This window comes from Chanodichthys erythropterus, chromosome 5 (assembly GCF_024489055.1).
Source record: "Chanodichthys erythropterus isolate Z2021 chromosome 5, ASM2448905v1, whole genome shotgun sequence".
Taxonomy (NCBI): Eukaryota; Metazoa; Chordata; class Actinopteri; order Cypriniformes; family Xenocyprididae; genus Chanodichthys; species Chanodichthys erythropterus.
In genome coordinates, this window is record NC_090225.1 from 34026419 (window position 1) to 34039168 (window position 12750).

General features: G+C 35.6%; 1 protein-coding gene across 3 annotated transcripts in view; it reads left to right on the forward strand.

The window, feature by feature from the left end:
- Positions 1-12750, forward strand: part of LOC137020243 (collagen alpha-1(XIX) chain) — a 234726-nt gene that overhangs the window by 133878 nt on the left and 88098 nt on the right. For all 3 annotated transcript variants that reach the window (XM_067385510.1, XM_067385511.1, XM_067385512.1), the window contains 3 exons: positions 10920-10982; positions 11098-11142; positions 11339-11371. In XM_067385510.1, the coding sequence (XP_067241611.1) occupies positions 10920-10982; positions 11098-11142; positions 11339-11371 (141 nt within the window). The remainder of the gene's footprint in view (positions 1-10919; positions 10983-11097; positions 11143-11338; positions 11372-12750) is intronic.

Consider the following 12750-nt stretch of genomic DNA (forward strand, 5'->3'; position numbering starts at 1 on the left):
TTAACTGAAAATGTTCAACTATGACAAGTCATGATAGTATATCGAATCAATAGGCATAATTTGTGTGTTATCCAAGCTCAATAAAATAACAATTACAAGTAAAAAGTGTAACAGCATTTCAGAACTTGATTTTTTATTTCACAACAATATATATATTTAAGTAATGACTAAAGGTCCCCTGAATTAGTTTTTAGAGTTTTTAGAGTGAATTAGTTTTTAGTTTTTTTTTTTTTTTTTTTTTTTTTTTTTGAGTATTACCTTTCATGCTGTGTGTAATATAGCTGTTTGTGAATGTGAAATGTCTGCAAAGTTTTAAAGATCAAAGTGCACAATAAAAAAAAGACAGAGTTGATTCTGAACTTCCTGTTACATGCCTATGTAATGTTGTAATAAATTTGCATAATGCCAGCATATGGTTATTAGCTACTCGAAAACATTTACTTTGACCTGCCCTCAAACTCTGTAATTGTAGCCGAGGCCTGGAAGAGTTTGTTTTGTGTCAAGAAGATGAATTCAAATCCACTTTGCGTTCACTTTCAAAGGATGAGGACTCGTGCTGGGATTGATAAGGAGAAACTGACGCCATTGTTCGTGTCAGTGTGTTTTAAGCACTGAGGAAGCTGAAATGCAGGGTATTGCAGTAGACCAATCAAAACAGACAGGGTTTTGAGAGACTGAATATTCAAACGTACTGTTTTCAGACACTTTGAGAAATGAGGTGATGTGCAATGTGTTTTATGAGAAAATGTAAGTATTATATACGTATATAAGCATTTAACCTTGGATGCATGTAAATCTATTGTAGGAGACCTCCAAAACAAAATTAGAAACCTTTAAAATAGCATAATAGGAGCATTTTAAAAGCAGAAATAGGAAGCTGATTTTTGTTATGGACATTTAAAAAAAAAATAAATAAATAAAAATAATAATAATAATAATAATAATAATAATAATAATAATAATGTAAACGCATTGAAATATGAGCTGAACATTTCTGCTTTTAAACCCTCCAATAGACTTCCAATATCTGGAAACTGGCTGGAAACTGTTTTTCCTGGAGCATCAAAAACGGAAAACTCAAGTTCATCAAAAAATATTTGCTTTTATTTCGAAAAGCCATGTAGCTGTGTATGTTTTCAAGTACCGGACATGCCATGATTCAACCGTTCTAAGGCCCAGAGGAATGAAAGGACAAGGACAAGGACAAGCAATGTAGGCTAATTTATTGATGATAAATATAGAATTTCAAGAAATTTCCTGTAGACTTATGACGTAAAATGAGTCACTGCCGTATGAGCTATTTTTTTGTATCATTGTTTAGTTTAAGTGCCTTAGCAATAAATGACTGCCGGTCAGCATGTTTGCTTGCATTAGCCAATTAGAAAACCTGGAGATGTACGGGGTTTTGTAAAGATGTGTGGTCAATAAATTGGTAAGGCATGCTATGATCCTGATACACACAATTGAGTTTTATGTATGAAGATGGACAGACTCCAAACCATTGTGTGGTGAGAGGTTTATTTTAACCTCTAGATGAGCTGAATTCAGAGATGAGAGGTTCCTCATTGTCTCGATGGGGCTTGGACCCTTTGGCTTTGCATTCAATGCCATCATACAGTATCAGGGCCGCCTGTCAATGTTTGACCTTCCTGTGGTCCTTTCATAGAACAAAAAATGCCTCGGGTTTCTGGTATTTTTGCACAGGCCATTAGGAATACAAATACACAAGACAGCTAATCAGAAACACTGCTGGCTTGTTTTCAGAACTACTCCTGTCCTGAAACACTTGTTTATTGGTTCAAATCTTTGCTCACCACAGAGACCTTTTGCATCACACTAAACTTTGAGCATGTGAAATGTATTTTTTTTTCTCTCTCTTATTCCAGAACCACTTTAAATCTAACAAAATATGAATTAGTGAATGTGTTAAAACTATTGAGTTGTAAATCTAACTTATTTTGTGAAAAAGATTATCAACTGAAAATTTTTGCACAAATTATCTGTGTAAAATAAATTATTAACTGTCACATCATTTCCACCTGCAGATGCATTTTTGTTTCAAATAAATCACAATTCTGAATAGACAACTAAACAAAATAACATGTCATTTACTAGAGTTGCTGGCAAAATATTAATTGCTGCAGTCTTTTCTTTTATTTCTAAATAATTTGTATAAATAGTTTTTTAAATGTCGGTTTGAATGAATGATTCAGTGACTCACTAATTAAGACTTCACTTGCTTCATGGATGAATCAGGGTTTTTGAACAAATCTCTTGAATGAATGATTCAATGACTCACTCATAAAAGGTGTGTTCAACTTGAAGCGGCACTGCGCGAGAGCCTTTCGAAAGCATACAGAGCCGTCTGAAAATTAATCTCTTGGATGAATGATTCAATGACTCATTCATAAAGACTTCACTTACTTCATTAAAGGATGAATCAATGTTTTAGAACAAATCTCTTGAATTCATTGACAAATACGTATATCACTTGTCGCCACCTACTGGTGTAATGATGTAATTGATACAATCTTTATTTGAAGCATCAAGTTACTTTCAAAAGGTGATTTACTCTATTTTGATCACTACCGCAGACGCCAGTGTTTATATCCGAAATGTAAATTTTTATCAAAAGATTTGTCAAAGATTTAATAGACCTAAACAAACCGTTTAGGAATGAGATTGCATGGGTGTTTGAATCGAGAACGTGATCTTTTAACGATTAATTGTTCAGCTGTAATGTATAAAAGTTAATGTAAGAGAAAATGTGAAATTAGCCGTTGCAAGGAAAAAAACTTTCATGTGTTTAAAAGAAAAAAAAAAAATTATTTAAACTGCGTAATGTTTATCAAGCATTCATAAGATGTGGTATAAATAATATTTGTTGGGGCAGAGGAAAATATGGATGGTTCCGAAAAATGTCAAAAACCTAATACTTCTGCGATGCATGTACAATGTTAGAAAAGTTCTGTTTTGAGTTTTGTTGTTGTCTCTGCTTATTTTATATGTGTGAGATATGTTTATAAGTCAACAGGGCCAAATGTTCTGACAGCGCCTGCATTTACATAAGTATGAATAGAAATGAAAATGGCCTTGCATTTGCTGATTTTAGAGGGGTTTTGGACCCTTTATCAGCTGATCAGATTTGCTTGTTGGTTGTTTTAAAGTGGTCAGGCAGGGAGACCAACTAGACTACATAACTGCTGTTTTACCAAGCTGCAAGACCAGTGAACCATATTGGTTTAAGTTGCTTTTCTCAGCAGGAGAGCCCAAAGTGAGAAGAGCAATTGTGTGGTCGAACTCATAGTAGAGCTATTCAGACTGTGTCCATTCTGCGTGGCTTTTATTACTGTTCACGAATGACCGTCTATCATCAGCTGGCCGTAAAAGACACACTTCCCTCAGTGAGAACATTTCCTATAAATCTTCACGCAGGGATTCAGGATTACACAGGGGTTTGGTGAGGGTGCTGGTGCTTGACAAAGAGGACCAGAGGGAGAGGCTTTTTGCTTCACTGCACCTTTGAGCTCAGACAGAAAGAGTGTGTATGCACTATGCAGTGCTCCAATTTGCTCTTGTGAGCGGTGTGTGTGTGTCATCTCCACCCGTTCACACAGGCAGTGGACTGTGACTGGACTCTGAGAACACTGTAGCATCTGCATATGTTTGTCCTGACAGTGCAAAGAGAGGGCTTTGACAGACTCATAGTACAATAGTTCAGAGCTGAGTAATTTCTGCTCTTTGTTAGGGAGTTGTTTGTGGTGAATACACACAGAGTGTGATTAACATACTTTTTTTTAGGCTTAGCGACCTACTGCGGGTAACAAGTCAATGCAGGGATATCTACAGTACATCATAATCGGTGATGGGAAGGAACGGTATCTTTTTTAACGGTACTCTTACTGATTCTGCAGTAACACTTTATAATAAGGTTCATTAGTTAAAGGTGCCCTAGATTCAAAAATTGAATTTACCTCGGCATTTTACCTACTCCATTGTTTCCTCCTCCTTATATAAATCTCATTTGTTTAAAAGACCTCCGAAGAACAGGCGAATCTCAACATAACACCGACTGTTACGTAACAGTCGGGGTGTACGCCCCCAATATTTGCATATGCCAGCCCATGTTCCCAACATTATGAAAGGCATTAGACAAGGGCAGCAAGTATTAACGTCTGGATCTGTGCAGAGCTGAATCAACAGACTAGGTCAGCAAGCAAGGACAATAGCAAAAAATGGCAGATGGAACAATAATAACTGACATGATTCATGATAACATGATATTTTTAGTGATATTTGTAAATTGTCTTTCTAAATGTTTCATTAGCATGTTGCTAATGTACTGTTGAATGTGGTTAAAGTTACCATTATTTCTTACTGTATTCACGGAGACAAGAACCGTTGTTATTTTCATTTTTAAACACTTGCAGACTGTATAATTCATAAACAAAACTTCATTCTTTATAAATCTAACCAACAGTGTAGCATTAGCCGTTAGCCACGGAGCATAGCCTCAAACTCATTCAGAATCAATGTAAACATCAAAATAAACACTGTACTTATGCGATTAGACATGCTGCATGACGAACACTTTTTAAAGATCCATTTTGAGGATTATATTAGCTGTTTGAACTTTTTTATGTTGTTTAAGGCAAGTGTGAGCTCTTGGGGTGTGGAGCACCAGATTTAAAGGGCCACACACCCTGAATCGGCTCATTTCTAATGATGCCCCAAAATAGGCAGTTAAAAAAAATGAATTAAAAAAAATATATGGGGTACTTTGAGCTGAAACTTCAGACACATTCAGGGGACACCTTAGACTTATATTACATCTTTAAAAAAAGTTCTAGGGCACCTTTTAATATATTAACTAACATGAGCTAACCATGAGCATTACATTTGTTACTGTATTTACTAATCTTCGTTAATGTTAATGAAAATACAGTTCATTGCTTGTTCATGCTAGTTCACAGTGCATTAACTAATGTTAACAAGATTTTAATAATGTATTAGTAAATGTTGAAATTAACATTAATAAATGCTGTAGAAGTGCAGTTCATTATTAGTTCATGTTAACTAATGAACCTTTTTGTAAAGTGTACCGATACTGCTTATCAATCCAGAACTTTAAAGCTATTCTTATTGTTTTTTTGTTTTTTTTTATATATATATATATTTAAATTGTTATCTTTTTGTTATATTTCATAAAAATGTGAAACAAATTAAGAAATAAAGATGCTGTAAGTAGTATTTGAACTACACTTTTGGACATTGTTGATATTTGAAATGAACCCAAACAAATCCACCCCTCTCTTCATTGCTCCGCCTCCAAAACTCAGACTCCAATCCTAACCACCCTCAAACCCCAGCCTGATCGCTGCTGGCATGTGAGGTGAATGCACTATCAATGACGTTAAACACTGCATTCTCTAACGGTTGTCAGTGTGCAGTAGTTTATCTGCGCAACTCTCACTATCTGGCCACTGTTATACACGCAATGCAAGAGTGGAAAGTGCAGTTGATGAACAAATGACAAGGAAGCACAAAAAATGAACATACAGTACACAAGAGTAAATACAAATAAGTGTTCGTTGTCAGTCACCAACAGCACAGAAGCTCCAGACAGTCAAACCCAGTGTACTCACATGAGTGGGATCAAAGCAGCCTCCGCGTCTGTCTTCAGGCCTTCCCACTTAGCTCTCTCCAGTGCTGGAAAGTTTTTCTAATATAAACCGGGTACTAAAGCGCTGGCCTAGTCATAAACCTTTATTCCAGTGATATTCTTTTGAGCTCTTTTGTACTGTCCCATTTCTTGCTCTGCAGTTTTTTTCTTATTATTTTTAAATCTTCCTCTTGGTCGTTCTCTCCTTGACCATCAAAAGTTCAAAATGCTGCAGCTAGATTTCTGAGGAGGCGTAAAAGATTCGATCACAATCCAAGATTCGACACACCCATTACAGAACTGAGTATAAAATCCTACTACTTGTTTTTAAATCTTTAAAGGTGCCATCGAATGGAAAATTTAATTTATCTTGGCATAGTTGAATAACAAGAGTTCAGTACATGGAAATGACATACAGTGAGTCTCAAACTCCATTGTTTTCTCCTTCTTATATAAATCTCATTTGTTTAAAATACCTCCGAAGAACAGGCAAATCTCAACATAACACAGACTGTTGCAGTCTGTATAATTCATAAACACAACTTTATTCTTTATAAATCTCTCCAACAGTGTAGCATTAGCCGTTAGCCACGGAGCACAGCCTCAAATTCATTCAGAATCAAATGTAAACATCCAAATAAATACCATACTCACATGATCTGATGTATGCATGCAGCATGAATGACGAACACTTTTTAAATATCCATTTTGAGGGTTATATTAACTCTGTGAACTTTGTTTATGCACTGATAGAGTCGAGAGCTCGGGAGGGGCTGGAGAGTGTGAGGAATTAAAGGGGCCACAGCCTGAAATGGTGCATTTCTAATTATGCCCCAAAATAGGCAGTTAAAAAAATTTATTAAAAAAATATATGGGGTATTTTGAGCTGAAACTTCACAGACACATTCAGGGGACTTAGACTTGTAAAAAAAAAACGTTTGATGGCACCTTTAAATAATCTAGCTCCCTCCTATCTGACTAACCTACTTCACCCTTACACTCCTGTGAAAGGACTAAGATCGGAGGGAAAATTACTCCTAAAGATCCCCAGAACCCATCTTAAGACAAGGGGTAATCAAGCTTTTGAAGTGGCTCTATTAGAATGGCTTCCATTTATCTGAGTTTAAATCAGATAAACTCAGTTTATCTGAGTTTAAATCATGCCTTAAAACTCATCTTTTCTCTCTTGCATTTTGTATGTAATATGTATATGTATTTGAGTATATGCATGTGTATATGTTTATACGTGTGTGTGTATGTGTGTGTATATAGTGTGTATATTTCTCTGCCTTCTGTTCTTTATTATTGAATGGTTTCTTGCATATTTACACTATGCAAGGAGGAGGAGTGTACACATATGCACTTTGGTTGGCTTCTGGCCATTTTTAAATGTGCTTAAGAAATAAACCAAACTTGAACTTGAACCATCATACGCCCCCTAATGCTGAATGGTTAGATGTTTGTTGTTGGTCTCGGCCCGACTAACTTCCAAACAGTGTATTTGAAATATTACCGAGTCCCCCTTTAATATCCCTTTATATTCTGAAATGTAAAATAAATATCTATAGCAAAAGAAACATCAATTTTGAAAAAAAAAAAAAAAAAAAAATGAATATAAAACATTGATTTGTATAAGTTTTCACTGTATAAATTGATAGATGAATGCTTATTGAAGCTAAAGTTATTCATTCAAGAATAGTGAGTGACTTTCTCTTTGTCTTTTGTGGTTTGATTAACATTAATGGCATGAGCAGCAACCAAGGTTTATTAGACTATTTATTAAACTGCTGTCCCTTTAAGACCGAATGCACTGATCTAATATACTTATACACATCAGATTTTCTCTCAACTTTTTACCTCCACTTAAGACATAAATGACTGTGTTTAAGTGAATACTCTCCAAGCTGGTCATTTTGACATAAAGTATAATTTTCTAGTCTAAGGCCCTGTCCACATGAACACGGATATTTTCAAAACCACAGCTTTTTCTATGTGGTTTAGCCATTTCCTGTCACATCCGCGACAAAACAGCTAATTATTTACGAACGGAAGTTCACAGAAACATGAAAATGGTTTCATTTGAAGGAAAATATCCTAAGCTAAAGGATGATATAGTGTGACTAATTGAAGCAGCCCCTATCAAAAGTGCGGGGGTCGTCTTCTATCTTTTCAAAACTGTGGGGGTCCTGACCCCCCTGTCCCCCGTGCCAACGGCGCCCCTGTTACTGTGCTTTTAATAATTCTTTTTATTATCAAACATGTCCCTCAATTTGGCATCATTAGACTGCATGTTACAAAAATCACCAATTTTGCTGATTTCGACGTTGTTACTTTTTTATTGATTACATGTTATTCTGACAATGGCAGTAAATTATTCATAATTCTTTGATAATTGATAATTCTTTAAGTCAGTAATATTAATAATCAATAAATTTAAGTAGGTATATTGCTACATTTTACAATTTTTTTATAGTTTTTTCACACTTTTAATACACTTTTTTGATGAAATATCTTGCTTAATATGAGGTGATGAAAACTGAATGCACAACAATTCTAAAACAATTTGAAAAATGCTGTTTCATATAGGTTAAAGTGGCCACATGATCATTTAAACGTGTGGCCATTTTATTGCTTTTGATTAGCATTAGTGTCCTTCAAGTCCATTTATTTTTTTATTTAAAGTAGTAGTCCACTGTTAGATACACTTTTCCTGATAAATTTACTCACCCCCATGTCATACAAGATGTTCATGTCTTTCTTTCGTCAATCAAAAAGAAATGAAAGTTTTTGATGAAACCATTCCAGGATTATTCTCCTTATAGTGTATTTCAATGGCTACCAACAGGTTGAAGGTCCATATTACAGTTTCAGTGCAGCTTCAAGGGCTTTAAACTATAACAGATGAGTAATAAGGGTCTTCTCAACCGAAACGATCGGTCATTTTCGGAAAAAATACAACCGTTTATGCTTTATAAACAAAATATCGCCTTGAACATACTTTCTGCTTCCACATTCTTCATAACGCTTACGCTGAATGTCCTACACCTTCCCTGTTCAACTTACGGAAAAAAAACTAAACTGGCACCACGTTCGTTCCGAAAATGACCAAACGTTTTGCTAGATAAGACCCTTATTACTCATCTGGTATCGTTTAAAGCCCTTGAAGCTGCACTGAAACTGTAATATGGACCTTCAACCTGTTGGTAGCCATTGAAATACACTATAAGGAGAAAAATCCTGGAATGCTTTCATCAAAAACCTTCATTTCTTTTCGACTGACGAAAGAAAGACATGAACATCTTGTATGACATGGGGGTGAGTAAATTTATCAGGAAAAGTGTTTAAAAGTGGACTTTTCCTTTAATTTTTTTTTAAATGTATTTTTTTAACATTTATTTAAAATGGAGTTATTTATTTTAAATATAATTACTTTATTTAATTATTTTAAATGCATTTAAAATGTTTATTTAATGTTTTTATTTAAAATATAAATATTTATTTTAATTTTAATTAACTCAGTTATTTTAAATGTATTTAATAAAGTTTATTTGTGTTCAAGGAAACTAAAGGGAAAGCTTTAAATTATATATTTTTTAAATAAATTGTTTAATAAAATATAATTCAGTGATATGATCACTGACAGAATTTTTTTTTATTGCAATAAAAAAAAAAAATTAAATGAGGTTCTTATTTGCTATGCAACACTGGGGACATACTAGGGAAGGCTATTATTTCCATATTTCTCTCAAAATTACATCATGAAATTGAAACAAACTCAAAAGTTAATAAAAACACTTTTTTTTTTGTCATTAATTTACGAATATTTTTGTCTTTTTCATGAAGCATCAACAAAATGTCAACTTCTCAAATATAACTTAAAGTTTTTGGTGCTTTTTTTTTACTGATTGGATTGCTATAGCACATAGCCCTCTAAAATGCAATCAAAACAGATAGCAATCTGATCACTCAGGAGGTGGTTTGGGAGGTGGCAATTACACAGAAGAACAGAGACTGTGAGCTTTGGCATTACACCAAACACACTGCTATCTTTTGTGTGTTCTTGGTTGTGCCTGTAAGCAATTTTATGAAAAAGAAGAGGTTGTATTGGGGGGAAGAATGTCTTTTTCCAGGTTGAGTAGACACATTGTATTACCTTTCCATGGAGCTCCTCTCAGGAATTTGAATGTGTCAGACTTAACCGAACTCTGAACAGTGTACAGTATGTGCCAGTAAAATCACCACAAGACTGTGGTGTGATGGTCCCTTCTCTCCTCAACAACTTCCCGAAGCACTCTCTCAATGCAGTTACTGGTGTTTGTTTTGAAAGAAAACACAGCATGCAATTCTAAATCCTTCATCTTTACAGCATTTAACTATGAACCCTGTGTATTGGAGTATCCAAAACCAAAAAATGGTTTCCTGACTCCATATATAGTGACTAACTGTCACATCTGCCAGTATAAAAGATGCTCAGTTTGCATTGTTTAGAGACAGGACAGCATCTCAAAATGGATGCAGAAGTAAGATAGGAATTCATCTTCAGTGAGAAAGTGCCATCTATTGGCCGATAAAATCCTGTCCTGGTTGTGTGACATGATGTTCTGTGGCGAGTTACGGAACATTGATTTCATGTTTAGTGGCTGTAATTAAGTGGTAAGCCACCATGTGTGATGTATGCAAACATGAGAACATTTGTGTAATTGAAGTTAGATCAAATAAGGGTTCAGAGACCGGTTTGACTGTGCAACATCACATTGCATCAAAACCACCAAGAAAATATAAAAATAAATAATAAAATAAGTGTGATATCTGGGGTGCTGGATGCTAGACTCATGCATCACAGTATGAATAAATCATGCATATTGCAGCTTCAAATTTTTTATAATGTTTTCTGTTTAATTTGAAACGGTGTTGTCTTTGTGGGATTTTTTTTTTTTTTTCTTTAACTTGTCATAATGTGTTTTTGAGTGTCACTGTCATTGCAGTTTAGTCATTGCTACAAATTGTGATTTCCTGGCCTGAAAAAGACCAAGAAAATAAATAATAGTCAGGGAAGTGTCTGTTGAATGTCTGTCTGTAAAAATAAATAAATAAATAAATAAAAAATAAAATAAAATACAATAAAGGTAACATTGTAAAAGTACATTAAAATTAATATCTTGTGTTACCTCCTTTGAAGTTTTTTGACCCTTAGACAATAATATATGTGTATTCATATGTTGTATGCATATGTGTGATTGCTTTTGATATTTTTCAGGGGGTGAAGGGTGACCCGGGTGTCGCAGGAGTCGATGGACTGAAGGGCGATAGAGGGGATCCTGTATGTAACATTTCAGAGGCCTGATTAAAAATTCCATTACAGACACAGACATCAGATTCATCAGTGTTGTGTTACCTCATAATACATCCATCTCTTCTACCATTTCACTCAATAGGGTTTGCCTGGCCTGGAGGGAACCAGTGGATTAAAGGGGCAAAAGGTGTGTAATGCATGTTTTATTTGTTAGTTCTGTGCATATGTGCTGGAAGAAGGTTGATCTTTTCACTTGTTTGACAGATCTTTGTAGTCTCATGTAGACAGACTTCTGACTGACAGAGGTTCAGATCAAATGAATCCTGTGGTTCATTTGATTCAATCTCTTGACACTTGTGTCTCTTTTATTATTATTCCTTTAGGGTGAAGAAGGACCCAGAGGACCACCGGGCCCTGTGAGTACTGTACCAATTCAGCCAGAGGTTCTGATGCTCTGTACATAGTACATAGACACATCAGTCTTCATGCCATGAACGACTCTGACAAATGATTCAGAGCCAGTGCTCTAGGATTCATTTAAACTTTTCATTTTTATGAAGCCCCTTAAGGGACATGGTGATGAAAAATATGTCAATGCTTTTGCGTTTTCTTGCAAAATTTTGTAAACACTTTATTTTAGGGTCTTTTAACTAGTTGCTTATTAGCATGCATAGTACTAGAATATTGGCTATTTATTAGTACTCATAAAGCACATATTAATGCCTTATTCTGCATGACCTTATTCTACATTCTTAATCCTACCTAATATCTAAACTTAACAACTACCTTACTAACTATTAATAAGCAGTAAATTAGGAGTTTGAGGGAAAAGTTGTAGTTAATGGATTATATGCGTTTCCTTTACTAAAGTGTTACCTTTTTTTTTTTTTGCGTTTCCTCGCAAAACTTTCGCATTCCACCGAGAAATCGAGGAACTTTCGCATTCCCTCACAAAACCTTTGCGTTCTCCCGAGAAACTTTGCGTTCCCTCACAAAATGTTTGCATTCCCCTGAGAAACTTTGCCTTCACTCGCAAAACCTTTGCGTTCCGGCACAAAACTTTTGCATTCCCTTGAGAAATTTTGCGTTCCCCCAAGACATTTTGTGTTCCCCAGAGAAACTTTGCCTTCACTCACAAAACCTTCACGTTCCCCAGAGAAACTTTGCGTTCCTTCACAAAACCTTCACGTTCCCCTGAGAAACTTTGCGTTTCTTCACAAAACCTTCACGTTCCCCAGAGAAACTTTGCGTTCCTTCACAAAACCTTCACGTTCCCCCGAGAAACTTTGCGTTTCTTCACAAAACCTTCACGTTCCCCCGAGAAACTTTGCGTTCCTTCACAAAACCTTCACGTTCCGAGAAACTTTGCGTTCCTTCACAAAACCTTCACGTTCCCCAGAGAAACTTTGCGTTTCTTCACAAAACCTTCACGTTCCCCCGAGAAACTTTGCGTTTCTTCACAAAACCTTCACGTTCCCCCGAGAAACTTTGCGTTCCTTCACAAAACCTTCACGTTCCCCCGAGAAACTTTGCGTTCCTTCACAAAACCTTCACGTTCCGAGAAACTTTGCGTTCCTTCACAAAACCTTCACGTTCCGAGAAACTTTGCGTTCCTTCACAAAACCTTCACGTTTCCCAGAGAAACTTTGCGTTCCTTCACAAAACCTTCATGCTCCCCAGAGAAACTTTGCGTTCCTTCACAAAACCTTTACGTTCCCCAGTGAAACTTTGCGTTACTTCACAAAACCTTCACGTTCCCCCGAGAAACTTTGCGTTCCTTCACAAAACCTTTACG